Source organism: Nyctereutes procyonoides, unplaced genomic scaffold (assembly GCF_905146905.1).
Source record: "Nyctereutes procyonoides isolate TBG_1078 unplaced genomic scaffold, NYPRO_anot_genome, whole genome shotgun sequence".
Lineage (NCBI taxonomy): Eukaryota > Metazoa > Chordata > Mammalia > Carnivora > Canidae > Nyctereutes > Nyctereutes procyonoides.
Window position 1 is genome coordinate 10045512 of NW_026575139.1, and position 21200 is coordinate 10066711.

A 21200-nucleotide genomic window follows, 5' to 3' on the forward strand; every position below is an offset into this window, starting at 1 on the left:
TCAAAGTTAAATACAGTGCACATTAGATTTCACTTTAAAAAAAAAAGATTTTATTTATTTGAGAGAGAGAGCAAAAGTGCACAAGCAGGGGGAGTGAGGGTGGCAGGGTATGGAGAAGCATAGACTCCCTGCTGAGCAGGGAGCTCTATATGGAGGACCCTGGGATCATGACCTGAGCCGAAGGCAGATGCTCAACTGACTGAGCCACCCGGGTGCTCAGGTTTGCTACTTTAGATACCAGGTAATTGGTATTTTATTAAATTACTGGTAAACATATGGTAGCCTAATCAGTATCCTGATAACCCAGTTACCGGAAATAGCATTTGCCATAGAATGCCCTTAATTGTACTAAAAACTGGTCACAGCAGTGTAAAAGCTTAAGAAAAAGCCCTTGGTCAAACTAGATTTTAATAGATTGTCATCTTTTCTCCTTTGTGTTAGTATGTGGAAAAGAATTCTTCTTATTCTTTAGTGCAAAACAATAAAAAAAAAAGTTATACTGTTGACATCATGCTTTATCTTTGTAGAAGAACATCTCTATTAAGAAAATTTAAGACACAAAAGTAATTTATAATCCTTTTTAAAGCAGATGCACTTAAGTATAAAGCATGTTACCAAAAGTGTACTAGAGAAAAAAATGTAAAAATTTGGATTTGGTAGGAGACTTTTCGTTTTCTGTCTCATAGAGCCAAACTTACTAAGTGGCACTGCCCATAGTGTAAACAGAAGAGGCGTAAAAAGACGAGACCTAGACATCGAAGAGCTTAGAGAGATACTTTCTTCTCTCTTACCTTTTGTGCGAATTGAACATATCTTACCTATAAACAGTGAAGTCCTAAGTGATGCGGTAAGTACATTTGTTCATTTATCTCTTTCATGAAAAGAAAATGTGCCAAAATGTAAAGACTTCTTTTTTTTATCATTTTACGTAATTTCTACTAATAAAGTATTGTGAATCCACAAAGTCCATGAGAACAGAGACAGATGTGTGTTTTGTACCATATTGTGTCCCTCATGTTGGCCAATGGCACAAATAAATGCTTGGTGAATGAGAGTTAAGTAGAGCCATCTTACTTTTGCAAAAGATAGTGTAGGAGGAGTTACTTCAGCCATTTATCAGTGTAGATCAAGTAGATCCTGTTCACAACGAAAAGGGTAGAAATTACCTCTGGAGACTTTTCAAACACAGAAGTAAATCAGGGAGAAGAGAAGGGTTCAGTGTGAAAGGGATGACTGGATCTTATGATCGTATTTCAGTTAAAAATTAATGGAGCTGATCATATTACTTTCATTGCTTTTTTAAAGTGAATTTCTTAAACTAATAGAATTGCTTGAATTAATGGATGTGAAAAATAAGTATTATAAATATTACTTCTTCACACATTGATCTATAACTTTATTGCAATGCTTATAGACAGTTTTTTCAGCTGCTCAGAAACATAAAAATCATCTGGAAAAAAACTGACAAGAATTTTTTTTTCATTGCATGCGACGTTTCATTTATTTATTTTCTTTCCAAGTTTTTGTTGAAATTCCAGTTAGTTATCATACAGTGTAATATTTGTTTCTGGTGAGGAATTTCATGATTCATCACTTATATACAACACCCGGTGCTCATCACAACAAGTGCCCTTCTTAACCCCCATCACCTGTTTCCCCTCTCCCCCTTCTACCTCCTGTCTGGTTAGCTTCACTTTGTTCTCTGCTAAGAGTTTGTTTTTTGGTTTTCCTTCCTCCCTCTTCCATATTCATTTGTTTTTTTGATAAGAATTTTTTTTAAGTTCTGTAAAGCGAATATAATGAAGGAAGGATAACTATTCCAGAATTTAAAATATATTTTAAAACTCTAGGGATGGGGCAGCCTGGGTGGCTCAGCGGTTTAGCGTTGCCTTCGGCCCGGGGTGTGATCCTGGAGACCCGGGATGGAGTCCCACGTTGGGCTCCCTGCATGGGGCCTGCTTCTCCCTCTGCCTGTGTCTCTGCTTCTCTCTCTCTATGTGGGTCTCTCATGAATAATAATAATAATAATAAATAAGTAAATAAAATTTAAAAACTCCAGGGATGCCTGTCTGGCTCAGTTGGTAAAGCACATAACTCTTGATGTCAGGGTTGTGAGTTCAGGGCCCACATTGGGCTTAGAGCTTTAAAAAACAAAAACAGAAACAAACAAAAAAAATTCTGATCTGTGATGCTAGCAAAACAGACAAGACCAAATAGCTCAGAAAAAAAAAAATCCTCATTAAAAAAAAATTCCTCATTAATATATAAGAATTAAACATCATAATCTATCAGAAATCAGTGAATCATTGTGCTAGACTAGATGGTGAGCTGGGGGGAATTTGTTTAAAGTTAAACCCTCATTTCACTTGCACACAAAATTAATTGTTATTAGATTGCAGAATTAAATATTAAATTGAAACATGGGAAAACTAGAAGAAAATAATTAAATATTTATATTTCTAATTAGAAAAAAGTTTCAGTCTCACTAGTAATCATACACACCAAAGAAGGCAAAGTAAAACCATAGGTTACCATTTTTTTCACCTATTAAATCACTGTTTTTATTTTAGTAGGAATTATCTCTTTTTTCCAAGATTTTATTTATTTATTTGAGATAGAACAAGACAGTGAGAGAGAGCTGGGTGAGGGAGCAGAGGGAAAGGGAGAAGCCGAGCAGGAGCCTGACATAGGGCTTGATCCCAGGACCCTGGGATCATGACCTCAGTCGAAGGCAGACACTTAACCATCTGAGCCACCCAGGCGCCCCAAGTCAGTATATTTTGAAATAATATTACCATCCCATAGGGGAAGTATAGCTGGTACATTAGTAGCATATCCTTAAATATTTGGAAACTGCTCGAATGTTTAATAACAGAAAAAATAAAAGTAAACTGTAGTACACTACTCAGAATATTTTGCTGCCCTAAGACTAATATAGCAACAATGAAAAATGCTAATGATAGAACATAATTTCAGAAAGAATAATACAAACTAATCTATTTTTATGTATTCTAGAATTCAGTTATGTAAAAATCCATTGAAAAAGACTGACAGGAAATATATCAGCATTATTACAGTTAGAGTAGGTTAGAGTTATGAGCTTTTCTGCTTTTAATACTATCTAATGCTGTATTTTATTAGTTAAAAACAATTTTAACTAATGGAAGAATTAACAAGAGTAATATTAGACACAAAACAATGTTGAGGGCAGCCCCGGTGGCGCAGCGGTTTAGCCACCTGCAGCCCAGGGCGTGATCCCAGAGACCCTGGATCGAGTCCCACATCAGGCTCTCTGCATGGAGCCTGCTTCTCCCTCTGCCTGTCTCTGTCTCTCTGTCTCTCTCTCTCTCTCTCTCTCTCTGTCTCTATGAATAAATAAATAAAATCTTTTAAAAAAATGTTTAGTTTTTGTTTTGCCTGTTTGTTGTACAATGTTTGGTTTTGTTTAAAACATGGGACACAAGCCAAATTGAACCCTGAATTTGGTTTAGAAAAATAATTTAGAACTTTGTTTAGTAGACTTAGAAAATACATATCTCTATTCTTAATTCTGTGCTTCACACAAAAGTCCCTGGTGAAAGTTTGCTAATAATGGCTGTTAAGCATAAAACACTCCTAGTGTGTGCTAAGCACTATGCATTACTGTCATTTATCCTCACAACCACTTTAGGAGCTGTAGGTATTTGATTTATTTTCTCCTAGCATACACGAGGAAACAACAGGGCCACCACATTTATGCATGCAGTCATGCATGCAGTCACCACATTTAGTCATCCCATCTCCAGGGCCATATGGGAGCCCTTTAAAGTCAGGTCTAGCCTAAAAGGACATATCCATGGTCATGCACCTCTTAAATGGGGAGTTTGAGATTTGTGTCCAATCTGCCTCCCCAAGAGCTCCTTTCCCTTAACCACCAGGCAGACCACGTGCATCCTTGTATTGTAGATACAGGCCCAAGAAGTGTTCCTGTTTTGTCTTGGGGGGGGGGGGGTGGAATGGGTATGGAATCCTCTAGATGAGTAAGTAAAAAAAGGTAGAAATTGGCTTTCATTTAAAGTTCTGAAACTTTAAAAAAAATAAAAACATCATTCCTCTATATAAAGAAAAGTGGTATATTGTAGTACCTCTTTATTGCTGAGTCTTTTAAATAATCTCAAACATTTGGAGTATTTTGAAATTTCGTTTATATTCCTAAGTTTTCATGACTTATAGGTGTAATTATTTTTCATCTTAGTACTCTAGGTCTACATAAAAATTATATTTTTAATTACTATAGCTCTTGTTTTAAAAACATCATTCCTGGGGATCCCTGGGTGGCGCAGCGGTTTAGCGCCTGCCTTTGGCCGAGGGCATGATCCTGGAGACCGGGGATCGAATCCCACGTCAGGCTCCCGGTGCATGGAGCCTGCTTTTCCCTCTGCCTATGTCTCTGCCTCTCTCTCTCTCTCTCTCTCTCTCTCTCTCTCTCTATCATAAATAAATAAAAATTTAAAAAAAACTTAAAAAAAAATAAAAACATCATTCCTCTATATAAAGAAAAGGGGTATATTGTAGTACCTCTTTATTGCTGAGTCTTTTAAATAATCTCAAACATTTGGAGTATTTTGAAATTTCGTTTATATTCCTAAGTTTTCATGATTTATAGGTGTAATTATTTTTCATCTTAGTATTCTAGGTCAACATAAATCATTAGTTCATCTAAAAAAATTTTTTTTTCAAGATGAAAAGAGGCTTGATTAGTACTCCTCCATCAGATATGCTTCCTACAACAGAAGGTGGAAAGTCCAATGCTTGGTTACGGCAAAAAAATGCTGGAATATATGTTCGTCCTCGACTATTCTCTCCCTATGTGGAGGAAGCAAAGGTAATGAAAACCATTTTAAGATATTGGAATACATTTTATGAACTATAAGCACAAAAATACTCATTGTGGTATTGTAAAAGTATATAGAAGTCACCTAAATATCCAATAATAGGGAAAGTAAAATAAACTCTAGTGTGACTACTCATGAGAATAGTTTTCTGAAATGTTTAATTATCAAGCATGTTTTTATAACTTAGGTCATGTTGAATTGCATTTTACATTTTTCTCATCTTAGTTGCATTGCAAATTGTTAATTTGGAAAAAATTAATTTAACTGAAATTATTATCAGTATATTGTGATCTTCAAGATGGAAATGTTCTAAAAGAAGATTACACACATTTTGTCTTTATTAAACTAAAGAAATGACATGATTTCTTGTAATGTGTTTCTGTAGTGGCTGACTGTTGGAAATTTTATTTAGTTTTAGAATAAGTGCACAAAACTAAGAGAAAATTTCAGGCTTATTAAGTAAATTGTGTACCATAATATGAAGAACTCCAAGAAAATGTGGTAATGTAAAAATGGAATACTGTGATATTTATTAGCTATATTTGGCCATTAGAACTTTGCAATGTACTTTTGAGGAACTCTTTGAAAGTCAGAAATCACCCTTAAGCTTTGTGAAACAAATTAACAGGCAAAATGTTGTGTTTGGATATAGAATGAAGTTACCTTAATTTTTTTCTCATTTTGATGTTTAGAGCTCCTCCTAGCTTAAGTTATGTAAAAGGATTTGTGAGAAGTTAATTTTATTGGCTAGGTGGATAATCTACCTCTAGTGATTGACAATATAAATAGTCCAAAATAGGAAAAAAAACTAAATGTTTGGGTCTGGTTTTTTGGAAATAAGTTCAGTGCTTAACAGCATGCAAGTAGCAGAGGCCTTTAGCAGAGGTTGTATATGGTAAACAAAGGTCTGTAAGAAATGACCCTGCATTCTCCTCTGTCTCAGAGTGGGGCAGAGGGGAACTAATCACATAGTCCTTCTGGGACTTCCTGTTCCCCGACAGCTGAACCCACACATCAGTAGGTAATTGCCCTCAGAAAATGTGGAAGAGGTTTATACATTACATCATTTTGGCCACTCTGCAGTTTGTTGAGATTTCATCTGACACTAAACAGTTGGGTTTATATAGGTCTGTTGAATTTAAAATTGATCTTCAGTATTTTGTGTTTTGACCATTTCATGTTGGATCTGATACTTAGCCAATGTATAGATTGTTTTCCTTCTAGTAACTTTAGGTATAATTTACTTCTGAATAATTTTATACCTTCCTTCAAATTTTGAATACTTTAATTAAAAGCAAACAACCAGAAGATGATTACTTCTTTTCAAAGATGATACAGAAAGATTCTTTAAAAATTAAAGAAGTAGGGGTTCTTTCTCCTTTCACTTCATACACTGAAAACAATAAACTAGTTCCTTTTTTATATGATAAAGGTTATAATCTTTCTCCAAACATGATTTCCAGAGATGAGTTGATGGATTCTCTTAATACTGAATTGTTATTTCAGTCAGTGCTGGACGAGATGATGGTTGAGCAAACAGATCTTGTGCGTTTGCGAATGGTTAGAATGTCCAATGTGCCAGACACACTTTACATGGTCAATACCGCTGTACCACAGTGCTGTCACATGATGAGCCACCAGCAGATCAGCAGTCACCAGTCAAGCCCTCCTTCAGTTGTAGCCAATGAAATTCCAGGTGAGGCAGTAGCTTTGTGTCAGGCATTTATATTTAAATGATTAATCTGATCATTTTTGTAGCCTTTTTACATGTGCTAATTCTCTCTGCTTTCCAATACCCATTATGCATTGTTCTAATTAAATAATTAATACTTAATAAGCTAGGGTATTTGTTTCATATTTTATTTTCCTGTAACAAGTATGTACAGGTTTTCTGGTTAGCCCAGGATTTCTCAACCATGCCATCTTGACATAATTCTTTGTTGAAGGGGCTGTCCTGCACACTGTAGAGAGTTCAGCAGCATCCCTGGCCTATACTCACTAGATGCCAGTAGCATGTGTGTGCAAAAACACATGCACACACATCCTTTATGACAACTTTTTGGAAACATTTTTCTGTTTCTAGACCTTGCTAAATATGCTGTGTGGGGTAAAATCACTTCCGGTTGGGAACCACTAGTTCAGAGGAATTCAGATTTTTCATATCCATAAGCCATTGCTCACATAATACTCTTTGAGGAGAGTTATAAACTTGTATATTTGAGTCTAGGCTTGTGCCCCCAAATGTGATCACTGTTGGTTTCCTAGAGATCCATTCAGCCTCCCAGGATCTGCTCTGTGAATTCTGTTGTAGTACATACAGGCTTATGTCATGACTTTGAGAAAAGTGACCATAGATAGAGATACATAACTGTTACACCCAAAAATTTCTGAGCATCAGTTAATGTTGATTTTAACCAAAGGGCTCTAGTGTTAGTTTTTAAGGTAAGAAAATCCGCAGTGATCTGGGGGTCAGAAATTTATAGCTCTTGCCGATTACCACTGGAAGATTCAAAAACATCAGCAAACTATAGCATTATTAGAAATGGTATCATTCATTTTCTGCTTATAAATGTCTGTTTCAATTAAGGACAAATAGAAGAATAACAACTTTTAATTGAACACATATATTTTATTCTGGGACTAATGTCTGTTCAGTTGTTGGCCTTATCAGATTTGGCCACTACTGACAAAACACTGACAATCATTTATTTAAAGTATACATTGGACAACAGAAGAGAAATATCACTAATAGCTGATTTGTGCAGATATTGAAGCTATGGTCACTAGCCCGGTTTTTATCAGCTTGAGTTAATACAATTGAATAGCAGCATAATTTAATCTTAGAACTGAATCTAAAAAGCCCAGAGATGTTCACAAGAAGACTTGGCTTTGTTGTCTTATTTAACAAGACCCGGTCCTATTCTGGTGTTCTCTGATTCTTCTCTCTTCCTTGCCCACCTCACTCTAAAGAAGACAATATAGCCTCTTGGAGAAGACTCATGGGCTCATATTCTGGCTCTGCCACTTTATTTGTGTGACTTTTGACAAGATAACTTCCCAGAGCATTAATTTCCTTGTCTACGAAATGGATATATCTCCTTTCTAGGGTTGTTATGAAGATTTGAGGAAGCACTGTGAGTTAAGATGCTTAGGAGTTTGCCTGGCACAGAGTAAGCACTCAGTAAGTGGTAGCTTGCCTTTCCCCAGAAAAAAGAGCCGGTGGCCAGTCTGGTCAGTTTGTCTCTTAGATATTTGTAGACTGTGTCCCCTATTCCTCAGCCCCCTGTTACAGCCTTAGTCTAGGTTCCTAACTGCTCTTCCTGCCTCTAACCTTACTCCCACTCTGGCTTTTACACCAGGACTCAGCAGACATTTTCTGGTAGGGCCACTTGGTAGATATTTTAGGCTTTGTGGGCTCTGCAGTCTCCATCGAAGCTACTCAACTCTGCCATCAGAAGCAGCCACAGACACTGCCTGAACGAGTGGATGTAGCTGTGTGCCAGTAAAACTTTATTTACAAACTAGGCCGCAGGCTTGGTTCAACCTCCAGGATGTAAATTCCTTATGATATGCTGGGTCATTTGTGATCTGCTCCTACCTATCTGTCTCGCCTTCTCTTAATACTCTTCCTGCTTGTACCTTTGAACCCTAAGTTCTACTAGTGGTACCAGCTGCTCATGCCATGCTGTCTGTCACCTGCCTGTTTGTCTGTCACCTGGTCCTTCTGCTTGAGACACATGCCTTCATGCTACTTTACCTGACTGGTTTTCTCTCATTTTTCGAGACTCCATTCAGGGTCCGCCTTCTCTAGGCAGCATATAAGTTACTATGTTTCCAGGAAATTAAAAGGCTGTCACCAAATATTTAAGAAGACTCTAAGCAGAACACATGCTTTCTTTCTCATGCTCAGTGGGTGGGTTTTCATGCAGCTCAGATATTTTGCCTACCAACTTTTTCTTTTTTCAGTTCCTCGTCTCCTCATTATGAAAGACATGGTCAGGCGTCTGCAGGAACTACGGCATACTGAGCAGGTGCAGAGAGCCTACGCACTCAACTGTGGAGAAGGTGCCACGGTCAGCTATGAGATACAGATTCGAGTGTTAAGAGAATTTGGTCTTGCAGACGCTGCTGCTGAGCTCTTACAGGTGGGATGGCTTTTGACAATGTGTGATAGGGAACCTTGATCATTGTGCAGACAGTAGTTCAGACATCTTAAGGAGCCCTCACAGCATGTGCATCTGTTTCTTAGCGCATGCCCTTTCACTGCCTTGAGGGTCTGTGATAGCCTGGAAGTCGTCCTCTGTACCCCCACCCCCACTCCCAACCACCGCCTCCCAGGTAGAGGCGGTGTGTAGAGTGGATGGAGATGGAGCACACAGGCTTTGGAGGGAGAGCTGAATTTATATCTTGGCTCTGCTGCTTATCAATTAGTTAGTTAACTGGGGCTAACCACATAAGCACTCTGAATATCAGTTTCCTCACCAGTAGAGTGGGTGTTGTGAAGATAAGAGGTGCTGTATGTAAGCAACTGTGTCTCCGGTGCCTAATAGGCTTGCTAAAAGTTAATAGCATGCATCCTCATCAAAGGTGAAAAAAGAAGTAGGAAATTCTGACCCTCCACTGCTCTCTGTCCCCCATTGGGTCTCTAGGTTTCAGTTTGTGGCCTACTACCAGACTTAACAGAGTATTAAGAGACTTAACCTAGGTCTCTAGGTTTCAGTTAGTGGCCTACTACCAGACTTAACTACCAGAAGGGCCAGGTGCCCTTCTTCTTCCTCTCTCCTCCTCCATGTAATAAAATGTAATAAAAATGTTTTTGCATGAAGTTACAAATCCTGTAGGCATGAGAATCAAGGAATGATTTTTTTTTTTAATAAGCAGGGGGAAATAACCTAATTTCTTACCAAGTACAAAAGCAGTAGCGTCAGTTTTGCAATGAAGAAAGAACGTGTAAAGTAGTCTGTTCACAGTCGCTAAATCAGAGCCTAAAATAAAATTTAATTTTGTCTGGTTAAGTGATTGAATTTTTTTTTTTTTTTTTTTTTTTTTGCCACTGACTCCAGACTTATTTAGCCTGAGTTTTCAAAGAGGAATGTAGTGTGGTGTTTCTAGGCAGGGCAGCAGGCCATTCTTGATTTTTATTTTTTACCATGGTTTCCATCCCTGAAATAGAGTCTTGTTTCCTATTCCTTTCTTTCAAGCCTTCGCCATTCTAAATTGTATCTTAACTTGATATCTTAAATTGTATAAAAGTTTTATAAGTTAATTACTATATAGTTTTTATCAAAATACTAATCAAACTGAGTGATATGTAATAAACAGGTAAGGATTAGTATTTTATAGGTTTTATTTCAGACAGAGCGCGATGCTTTGTCAGAAAATTCTAGGAAGATCCTCACTTGTATGCCTTTTTTTCCTTTGGTATTTAATTTTATTTTCTCAGCAAAGACATATTTGAATTAAGTTTTATTTCCTACTTTTGCATTATCACATAATCTTGCAAGGGATTACTGACCTGCTTGCTGGAATATTTAGTTAAACATTCTCTCCTTGATAGCTCTGTCTTAGGCTGCAGAGACTCTGCTGTATCCTTTTGTGCTGTTATTAATTTTTCCTTGGGCTTCTGGCCTAGAGAAATATGTTGTGCCTTTTTCTCTTGCCAAATGTATGTTTATTGCCATCTTTTTTTTTTTCAAGATTTTATTTTTAAGTAATCTCTACACCTAATGCAGGATCTCATTTAACGCTCTCAGCCTGTAAATTTCTATCTAGGAAATTTGCTAATAAATGTCCTTTTTGTTTATTTGTTTCTTTGTTTAAATCTTTCTTAGAATCCTCACAAGTTCTTTCCGGATGAACGCTTCGGGGACGAAAGTCCACTCTTGACAATGAGACAGTCTGGGAGATGTCGAGTTAACAGCACCCCCACTGCAGAAACCATGTTTACAGATCTGGACTCTTTTGTGGCCTTCCATCCACCCTTGCCCCCACCACCACCTCCATACCACCCCCCAGCCACCCCAATCCATAACCAACTCAAAGCAGGCTGGAAACAAAGACCTCCCAGCCAGCACCCTTCACGCTCATTCTCTTACCCCTGTAATCATTCACTGTTTCACTCCAGAACAGCCCCTAAAGCTGGTCCCCCTCCAGTCTACTTGCCAGGTGTTAAAGCAGCAGCACCTGATTGTACCAACACCACAGGACTAGGGAGACAGACAGTGGCCGCTGCCGCCGCCACCACCACCTCAGCAACAGTAGCATGTGAGAAACAAGTGGTAAGTTAGCACTTCGCTAATTTACCTAAAATAAAATGTTCGTGGAAAATTAGAAGCAATTTCCCTGACCCTAGGAGCCGTATTGGGACTCGGCAGTGCCCAGAAGTGTTACTGACAGGCTAAAAACCTAGACTGCAGGGAAAGAGAGAGGGATAGTGGACCAGAGCGAGAGCCAGGGGGAGAGATGGAATTTGTGTTGGAAGTAGTTGGTACCTTCTTTGTCTTAGTGCTCATTGCAGGTACTCAGAAGGGGTAGTGGCACAGGGCAGTGCCAGTGGATCTTACCAGTTTTGTGATGCTCCATTCAAGCACATGTCTAGAATCCGCCCTAACTTCTGTAGAATCTATTCTTCTATCAGATGCTTTGATGGGGCGGGAAAGGGAAGTTATTTATAGCTGTATATACTGTCAGGAGCAATGTGGGAAGACTCCTGTTCAGAAAATGGACAGATAATCAGTCCTCATGCCTGTGTCTGCCTCTGGCAGGCTGTTCCATCTGAGCACTCATTTGACTGGGAACCGCAGTAGCTAGTGTTAGTAGCTAATAAATTAAGCAAGAATTCCTTGATCAATTTTGCATTGTATTAGAGGTTCAATTTCTCTTTATATAATACCTTTGGGAAAAAGTAGTGATTTTTAAGTCTTCCTGCTCAGTCACACACATTGTCGGTGGCCTTCAATAAAAAAACAAAAGATACATATATTACTTCAGGGAATCTTTATTAAAATATTTGGAAACTGGACTAGTATACACTTCAGATCAAATTATGATCCTTCCTTACCTTACACCCTTCTACCTACTTTCCCTGCAGTCTCCCCTCTAAAAAAGAAGAAACAACAGAGATTGATAATGTTAGATAAGCCAAATTCCCACCCTATTGGCCTTGCCCTTGATTTTACAATTTCAAAAGTTCTACTACTATTTATTTTAAATAAAATTCCCTTTAAAGGTAATTTATTTGTAAGTTCATTGCAGTCCTTTTTTTTTTTTTTTTTAAGATTTGATTTTTAAGTACTCTCTACATTCAGCGTGGGGCTCAAACTCAGGACCTCAAGGTCAAGAGTCACACATTCCACCAACTGAGCCAGCCAGGCACCCCATTACAGTATTGGTTATAATAATAAGAAATTGGAAACAACTTTAATGTCAACAGTGGAAGAAGAATGGCTAAATAACCCATGACTCCTCAATACAGTGGAATATTATGCTGTAATTTAAATAGTAATCTCAAAACTTATTGACAGGCTTAATATTCACTACATTTTATGAAAATTAATATATGAGCAGAGAAAAAATGAGAAAAATATCTCAAAATGTTAATATTGACTATCTCATAGGGAAGATTAGTGGGTTTTTGTTTTGTTTTTTTACTTTTATGGTTTCCTATATTACTGTTTCTTAAGCTTTTTTTTTTTTTTTAATTTATTTGAGAGCACAAGAGCAAGCAGGGAGCGGGGCAAGCAACAGAGTAGAGGGAGAGACAAGCAGGCTCTGGGCTGCCCTTGGAGCCTGACAGGGGTTTCAGTCTCACAACCCTGAAATCACCACCTGAGCCAAAATCAGGAGTCAGACACTTAACATACTGAGCCACCCAGTGGCCCCTATAGTGTTACCATTCTTAAAAATAAGCATGTATCACTTTCATAATGAAGAACCAAAATTGGTGAACATCATTTTTACAGAGGGAGTCGTGGGTCTTTTTCTTTTAACCCTCCCTTCTCTTGTCTCTTGTTTGCAGTGTACACAACCTGTGCTAAATGACCTAATGCCAGACATCGCCATGGGTGTGTCCACACTGTCACTCAAGGACAGGAGGCTTCCAGAACTGGCTGTAGACACAGAATTAAGCCAATCAGTTTCTGAAGTAGGACCAGGGCCTCCCCAGCATCTGTCATGTATTCCACAGAGGCATACACACACGTCTCGAAAGAAACACACACTAGAGCAAAAAGCAGATGCTCGAGAAAATCAGCAGGAATATCCGGATTTCTATGACTTCTCAAATGCTGCTTGCAGACCTTCTACTCCTGCTCCTGGCAGACGCACCCCTTCCCCTTCACAAGGTGGATATTTTGGTCCCGATTTGTATAGCCACAATAAGGCATCACCAAGTGGCTTAAAGTCAGCCTACCTACCTAGCCAGACCTCTCCTAAAAAGCAGGAAGAAGGTAGGAGAGAATATCCACTTTCCCCTGATGGGCACCTTCACAGACAAAAGAATGAGTCTATCCACCTTGATGTCGTCGAACAACCTCCCCAGCGGTCAGACTTTCCTTTGGCGGCCCCCGAAAATGGTGGCAATGGTCCAGCCCACGTCAGGGGACGAACAGCAGTAGAAACTGACTTGACTTTTGGGCTGACTCCCAACAGACCCTCACATCCTGCATGCAGTTCTGAAGCTCCGGAAGAGAGATCCAGTAGGAGACTGGCGGACAGCGAGTCCCTGGGCCGCGGAGCTCAGCAAAATACTGATTTAGAAAGGGAAGATTCAATAAGCAGGGGAAGGAGGTCACCTAGCAAGCCAGACTTCCTCTACAAAAAGTCTGCCCTCTGAGAGCAACCTCCAAGTCGTCTGTGCCTGAGATGTGAAACATCCCATTTTATGATGTAACCCAACAACTTAGAGAACAGTTTATCGATGCCAGCTAACTCAGTTTCACATTATTTTATTCTAGTTTTTGTATATACATGTTTATGAGACGTGGCATGCTACGAGGGTTCTTTTGAATGCTGCATCTGTCTATTTTGTGTTTGAACAGTTGTGTGGGGAAGCATTTTTAAGAGCAAGCAAGCTGGCACTTTTTTTTCCCTCTTTACAAATGATGGAATTTTTTTGCACTTGTACATTTATTTTATCTGTATTGATTTTATATCAGTATGTCAAACTTTATTGCCACATTTAAAGGAACCGTATTTTCATACTTTTTTGCATTTTACCTTTCATCTACCAGTTTCCACGTGCATTGGACTGCACACTGAGATGTATTTTCTTATGAAATAGTTCTGTGCTTATTTTTTAATTATAGAAATTCCAAAGAACAGCACATCAAAATGCTCCTCTCTCTTCGGTAATTGTTTTAGTTCAGAAATCTTCCTGCTCAGTCTCCATAAATCTAATACCATTCTTTTCTTAACAAGTCTTGGGAGCTGGTCTTCATTCCTCCAGCGAGAGTCCAGTCAGGATCCTGAAGTTTTCTGGTTCGGTAAAGAACCGAAAGGAGCAAAGCCTTTTGTGCCCGGGCTAACGCCGTAGCTTTGTTCACAGTGTGGACGCTGCCAGAATCACTGCAGGTGCTGGTCATGTGCATTAGCGTAGCCCTAGAGGAGGTTTCAAAGACATTGGATTTCTTGGAATCCTAAGGCAGTGGAAATAGCGAAGTAACTTAAAGGTTGCCCGACAGGATTTCTGGTTCTGAGCTTCGACTCTCCAGCTGAGATGGGAAATGACTGCTTGCTGCCTTCAGTTGTCTTGCTCTCTGTGGGAAAAAAAACAAAAAACAAAAGGGCTTCAGTCTTACGGATGTCATTTTGGTGTTTGTAAGCCTGTGTTTTCTTTTAAACGTTTTTCAAAGTTTGTCTGAATTTTGGTGTCCTAAAAAGTTGTAGAATGCATAATGCTTTGTCACCAAAAAAGAAAAGAAACCTTTTCTTTCTTTCTTTTTTTTTTTTTTTTTTCCCAGTGAAACACTACACGTCCTACTTGAACTCCACTGGGGACGCTGGTTTAGGATTTTACTGAACCACTGAGCACATGGGATCTTTTAAGATCCTCTCCCTTGGAAGGGCAATGTGTGAGCTAAGGACTGTTTTTTTTTTCTTACTCTCCAATGTAAATATATTAGTATTTGAGTTTTTAAATCACTTCAACATTATTTGAGCATTCACTTTGTATTTTTACAAACACATACACACACACAGCCGTAGCACTTAGAAGAAAAGAGACCTGAACATTCCTTTGTGTGAAGGATGTCTGGGAGCCTCTTTTCTACGTGTGTGTGTGTGTGTGTGTACACACACACACACACATACACACACACACACACACACACATATATATATATAACTATGAATCACACTCACTCTAAAACTATGCAGGGCTAGGGAGCCTTTACAAGCTACCATATAAATGAATTACATGCACTTTTAAGTAAATAGGTTTCTATTGGGCGTCAACAACTCTGATTTCTCCTGAAGCTGTAGTTTCTCTTAACAGTCTTTCCTACTTTACCCTGTGGATATACACTCAGGAATAATCTGACATTTTAAAAAATCCTAACAGTAGGTAGTCTCAAAGACAGGGACCACATCCATCTGGTTACACCGGCAAACCGCTGCCCCGTGTCCTGCTGCCTGCCTAGTTAGCTGCTGCCAGCGTGTCCGGCGATGCCAGCAGTGTTGTATGCTGAGCTCCATGCCTCCCAGAGTGAACACTCATCCCCTAGGAGGCTGGCTAGCATTGCCCCTGAGGCTTTTTTTTTTTTAAAGATAGAAAAACATAGGACTCTGTTCTCATTTTTCGGAGGTTTGACTCTGTTATAGATGATGGTGTCTTTTGAAGCCAATCTCAGTCCATCTCTCTTCAGAAACAAAAATTAATTCCATCATATTCTTTAAGGTGTATTTATATACATGTGTTGACATGAATTATCTTGATGCAGTTTTAAATTTCCGAATTCAGACTATACTGTGCTGGTACTGCAAATAAGAGTGAGTAGAGCTAATTTGGGTGGGAAAAAGTATTCTCATCTCTGACCTGTATTTTTTAAAATGTTGGACAAGAGCTATTTGATGTCACAGACTCATTTTCCTGAAAACTTATTAAATATTCTTTCATATCCCCCAAACATAAAAATAAGTGGCCACTGTTCCTACTTTAATTTATGAGGTTTGTTTTTAATAATGTAGTAGCTGATCTGACTGTGTACAGAGAGGAACTTGCTTTAATCTGTGGGATTGTGGACTGGTGTGACTTGGAGAAGGTAAGCAGGTGTGGTGTGTGTGCTAGGGTAGGCGTCAGTGGACTTCTAATATATCTTGTGAAGTGTGGTGGCTAGGGTAGATTAGCTGTGTGCCTCTGGGTTTGGAACCCACCTCTCCAATCTTCTGTATTGCTTACTTGGCATTAAAATCTGTTAATGCTGTACTAAGATAAATGTGAAGTCTGGGTAAGATTGCTCTTAGGAAAAAAGTGTATGTATAATATAAAATTTAGGCTGTAGGACCTGGCATTTCCCTTGGTTTAGAAATTTCAGGAGAACTATATCTCAAAATACCAGATCTCCTCTCAAGGCTGCAGACAATCAGGCTGTCAGTCAATCGCCACCTTCAGTGGTTTAGAGAACTACCATTTAGCTCCTGGAGAGGGAAGAGAAGGTCCATGTTTCTTCAAGAAGCTGTTGGTCCTCTACTTACATTTTTGGTTTTAGTTTTGTGATTTTGATGGCTAAGTTCAAAGTCCCCTGTGGCTCGAAAAGAAATAGCAGCATGAAAGGCAAAAATTATCAGTAGAAAGCAGCTGTTTCAGATTCCCACGCACCATGGCCTGTGCCCCATTAGCCTATTCTAGGCACACGCCCCTAGACCTAAGCTCTCCCGGCATTTCCAGAACCAGTTGGATATTAAGGATTTTTAACAAGATCTTTATATTTGAGTCTTTTTTGTAGAGCTGTGAAACTTTACCTAATTCTTGGTTTTGCGTCCTCAATAACTTTTTATTGCAATTGCCACCTATTAATTGGGTTTTCTTTTGAGTGACTGTTCACCTTCTGCCAGCGGGCAGCCCTTGTCCATGAGAACGTGGGTGATGCTGCAGTGCCTGGGGGGCAGCAGGGGCCACAGGAGCTCACGGCTGACATTGCCATGTCCCAATCTCCACAGGGGAAGGGTGAATGTTTCTCAGTAACTACTCAGTAAAATAGGGATTTTCATATGTGTAATCCGCGATTCATGGGGAAATGCGTTTCATGAAACACTTGTAAGACACTTGTTTTCCAATTCTGAGGCATTCATGTTTTTACCTTAGGAACGAACTCAAAGGGAAATGTTTATTTGACTCTTTTTTTTTTAATTATTATTTTGTTGACCTTCAACTTTCAGTTGAAAGTTACTATTAAAGCAGCAGTGATGGGTGCTATTCCCGGTTCTGCAGTGGTTTACTTTGTCTACTAAGTGGTTTACTTTCAAACCTCATTACACATAACATTACTAAAAGAGTTATCATCACACACTAAAAGATATTTTACTCTTTTCCATTAACACTGTTGTATGAACAATGTTTTATGAAATGTTAAGTTGTCTTTTTGTCCTGTAGATTGCAGTAGCTGTTATATAATTGTTTTATTGGCAAGTCTTCAGATCTTTTTTTTTCCTCTAGAAAACCCTCAGACCATGTGTCATTCTTCCACATTCTGAATATTATAATGCTGTGGCTGTTCGTATAGAAAGATTACTTGCAGGTGTGTGTCTTGAAAATAACCTCTCGTGTTTGTGTGTTTATGTGGGTTCTAAGAGACAAGATAAGCTCTGGAAGCTTCATTGTGTACCTACACGTGACTGTGTATCTGGGTTCCATGGGCAGATGGTATGGAATCCTGCTCTTAGATGGGGCGGCTGAAAGCTAAAGATTCCTGAACCCCACTTGCTGTTTATGTACCACATCTGTACTTCAGAGAGGTGGTATCTTCTACAACACTGCATTTCTTGTGGTTGTGCTGTTACTGGTATAAAGTCAAGTGCCTTCAATGCTAAAGGCTCAGAAATTTTTCTTAAACTGATTTCATGTCCTATGCAAGTGTTTTCTACAACCTGCATAACCAGTACTTTGTAAAACTTGTTTACGCTTCAATTGTACATAGTGTTTTTTAAAAGAAATATATAGTATTTTTATTTAGGTACCTCCAAACTTGAATTCGTCTGTGTGAAGCATTGTAAAACGATAGATTTCTCTTTTGAGTATCATTACGGTTGTACAAAGGTTTCCACTGGTTCTATTTTTCTACTGTTACTGATAAGCATGTAGCACTGACTTTATCCTACACATAGTTGGCATTTCAAATAAATGGCTTGTATAGAACCTGCTGAGTTGGATACAGTCTGTTTTAGCCCTATAGCATGCAGACCTCAATTCTAGAGGCGATTGTACTCCACTAAGGGTAGAATTGGGAGTTTTCCAGATGAACTTACCTTCTGTTTCCAGGATCTCAGTTAATCAGGGGCTCTTTAAGATTATTACAGTTTTCTTGGAAATACGACATTTTCATCTACATCAGGTGCATTCTTTTCTATTATTTCAGTAGGACACTTCTGAGAGACTTCAGTTTACAAATTCTAGCAGAGAATTAATTTGCACAGGGGTCTCCAAAGGAAGTCCAGCATTCTGCCCACCTGGACCCAAGCCTGGAAGGTGCCAGGCATTGGTCCAGCAGCAAGATACCCAGATACATCCAAGACTCAGGTCTCCCAAGTATCTGAGCTTTTTTCTTCTTTCAAACTCGGGGTCCATTCACTTACTATTTGAAAGGGTAAGAGAGTCATGATCTAGTCTAAGTTTCTGAAAAATGTGAAATAGAAAGTTTTCTAGTTTCCATTTTTTCAGTTGCTATACAATGTCATTTTTTATTGTAATCATTTCACTAATAAGTTCCCTTCTAGCATTTCCCCTTGCACGTCTCACTAAGGTGACTGACTATATCTTGTAACCATCTTAGGTTTGACTGTGGACTCTCAAGATAAAATCTAAGGGCATTTTTGTATGTGAATTGCTTAAAAATCTAAAAAAGAAAAATGAATAAGTCAACTTTCACTCCTGTGCTCGCAGATGACCCCTGGGATAGTGGGTTCAGGCCACCTCCTTAGCCATGGCAGGCTTTAACCTTTCCTCAGTGCATTGAGGGATATTTCTCGATCTCCTCTTTCCAGCAGACAGAGCCAACAGGATACCTACTCTCAGAAACTCTGGACTCTCGCCGGAAAGTTTTGTTCCAGAAACAAAGCAGTATAGAGCAGTAGGAAATTATCATGGCTGAGGGGAAAACTGGCTTGACATGGCTCAGGAATGGATGGGAGGAGGAATACTTGCCAGATTCAATCCCGGCACTTTTTTTTTTTTTTAATCAATGAATTCGACATTATTTCCTTTAATCCTCTGTGAATTACATACTATTATTAGTGCCATTTTATTACAGATCAGGAACCAAAGCACAGAGACATCAAGTAACTTCTCCAAGGTCACACACCTAGTAAGTTGGTAGAGCCTAGGCTCAAATCCAGAAAGGATGTTGGCCCAAGCAGGCACAGGCATGGCAATCGTTTGTTTCACAAACATTGACTTATTCAATAAGTAACTTCTAACTGCCAGACACTGCCAAGTCCTGTGGTGACAGTAATGAGCAAGACACAGTCCTGCCCATAACAATTTTAGGGTGTCAAGGAATAGAAGACACTGGATTATTACAGAGGTAAGGCTGGGGATCTAACTGGCCCCAGGATGGGGAAGACTTAATGTGGAAGTGACCTTTCCAGTGCAGGTCAGGGGAAAGTCAAAACCAACCACAAGGCTGGGAGGAAGGAGTTTCGGGGGAGGGTTTCCAGGAAGATGCGAAGCACTGAGGAAATAAGCTTCAGGGAGTGAGAGGCACATCGGGGCATCTTGACCCTAGCAACAACGGGAAGCTTCCCTGCCAGAGTTGTGAGGCAGAAGGCCGGTGCAGCCCTCTCTAGAAGAGCCCAGACGGCTGACCGGAAACGAGGAAGGTTCTGGATAGGATCCTGAGTACCCTGTGACAACTGCAGATACCAGCAGCGCCCGCTGGTTTGGGGGAGAGCAAGAGAAGTCGGGTCGGTAGGAAGATGAGAGTTTAATGGTGATCATGTGTGCTTGGCAGTTGGGTGCAAGCTAGGAGCTCAGAGGAGAGGGTCCAAAGGTGGGGGGTGGTGCTAGGTGGGAGCTGTCCACCTCGGGAGTAGATAGCGTGGCTTCGGGGGAAGGTTTAAGATGCAAAGAAGGCCCAGGAATCAATTGGAGGAGCCCCAACCTTTACAGTTCAGCTAGAGGGAGTTTCCAGCCAGGGCAGCCCAGCAGGTGGAAGGAAAACAGCATGTGGGGCACCCGGAGGCCAGGTGGGGGGACGCGCTCAGGGAGCAGGGAATATGACCTTCAGAATACAGGAAGTGAAAGAAGTGAAGGACAAAAGAGCGCATGAATCTGCTTCCACTCGAGGAGAAGACAGAAGGGGTCCGCAGCCCGCTCGCAGGGATGTGAACATGTCTGCAAGCACCGTGTGACGTCCCCAGGACAGCCTCGAGGGGCACCGTCGTCAGGTGGGGGCTCAATTGCACACTTTAAGTCCTGGTTGAATTTTCAAGGTATGTGCACATATTACCTTTTTTTTTTTTTAATAATTCATGAGAGACTCACACAGAGAGAGAAAGGCAGAGACACAGGCAGAGGGAGAAGCAGGCTCCATGCAGGGAGCCCGACATGGGACTCGATCCCGGGTCTCCAGGATCAAGCCCTGGGCTGAAGGCGGCGCTAAACCGCTGAGCCACCGGGGCTGCCCACGTATTACCTTTTCCAGCTAATTACACACACATGAGATCGGGGACCAATCCCACCCCTCCTCAAAACCCAACGGCTGCTGTTCAGAGGGTCGGGGAGGCCAGGCCCGAAGCTGCTCTGGGCTGGCAGCGCGGAGGAAGGGGTGCAGGGCCCGAGCTGTGGGCTGACTGGGACGCTGCAGAGTGGCGCTGTCCTCCCGGCTGCCCTGCTCTTCATCTCCGCTTGTGACAGCGGGTGCAGCCTAGCTGGGGCATGTCCCCCACTCGAGGACTGCTGACCCCATCAGCGTGGGAAAGGAGGCCAACTCAGCACAATTTGTTCTCAAAAGACCCCATTCCTAACCCAGCTACTTTCTGCCCGTGTACAGAGATCATTCAGCACCAGCTGGTGGCTCGTCTTAGAATCCCCAAGGGAACACGGATGACAGCGGCCCGTCCCAGTCACCAGAACCTATCATCCCGCCCCTTCCCAGGCCCTAGGCATATGAACTG

General features: G+C 40.3%; 1 protein-coding gene across 1 annotated transcript in view; it reads left to right on the forward strand.

Moving 5' to 3' along the window:
- BTBD7 (BTB domain containing 7) overlaps positions 1–18225 on the forward strand; it is an 83667-nt gene extending 65442 nt beyond the window's left edge. The window contains exons 6-11 of the mRNA XM_055304015.1: positions 687–847; positions 4721–4864; positions 6381–6570; positions 8841–9019; positions 10706–11152; positions 12892–18225. Of these exons, the coding sequence (XP_055159990.1) occupies positions 687–847; positions 4721–4864; positions 6381–6570; positions 8841–9019; positions 10706–11152; positions 12892–13707 (1937 nt within the window). The 3' untranslated portion in view covers positions 13708–18225. The remainder of the gene's footprint in view (positions 1–686; positions 848–4720; positions 4865–6380; positions 6571–8840; positions 9020–10705; positions 11153–12891) is intronic.
- The last annotated feature ends 2975 nt before the right edge of the window (positions 18226–21200 follow it).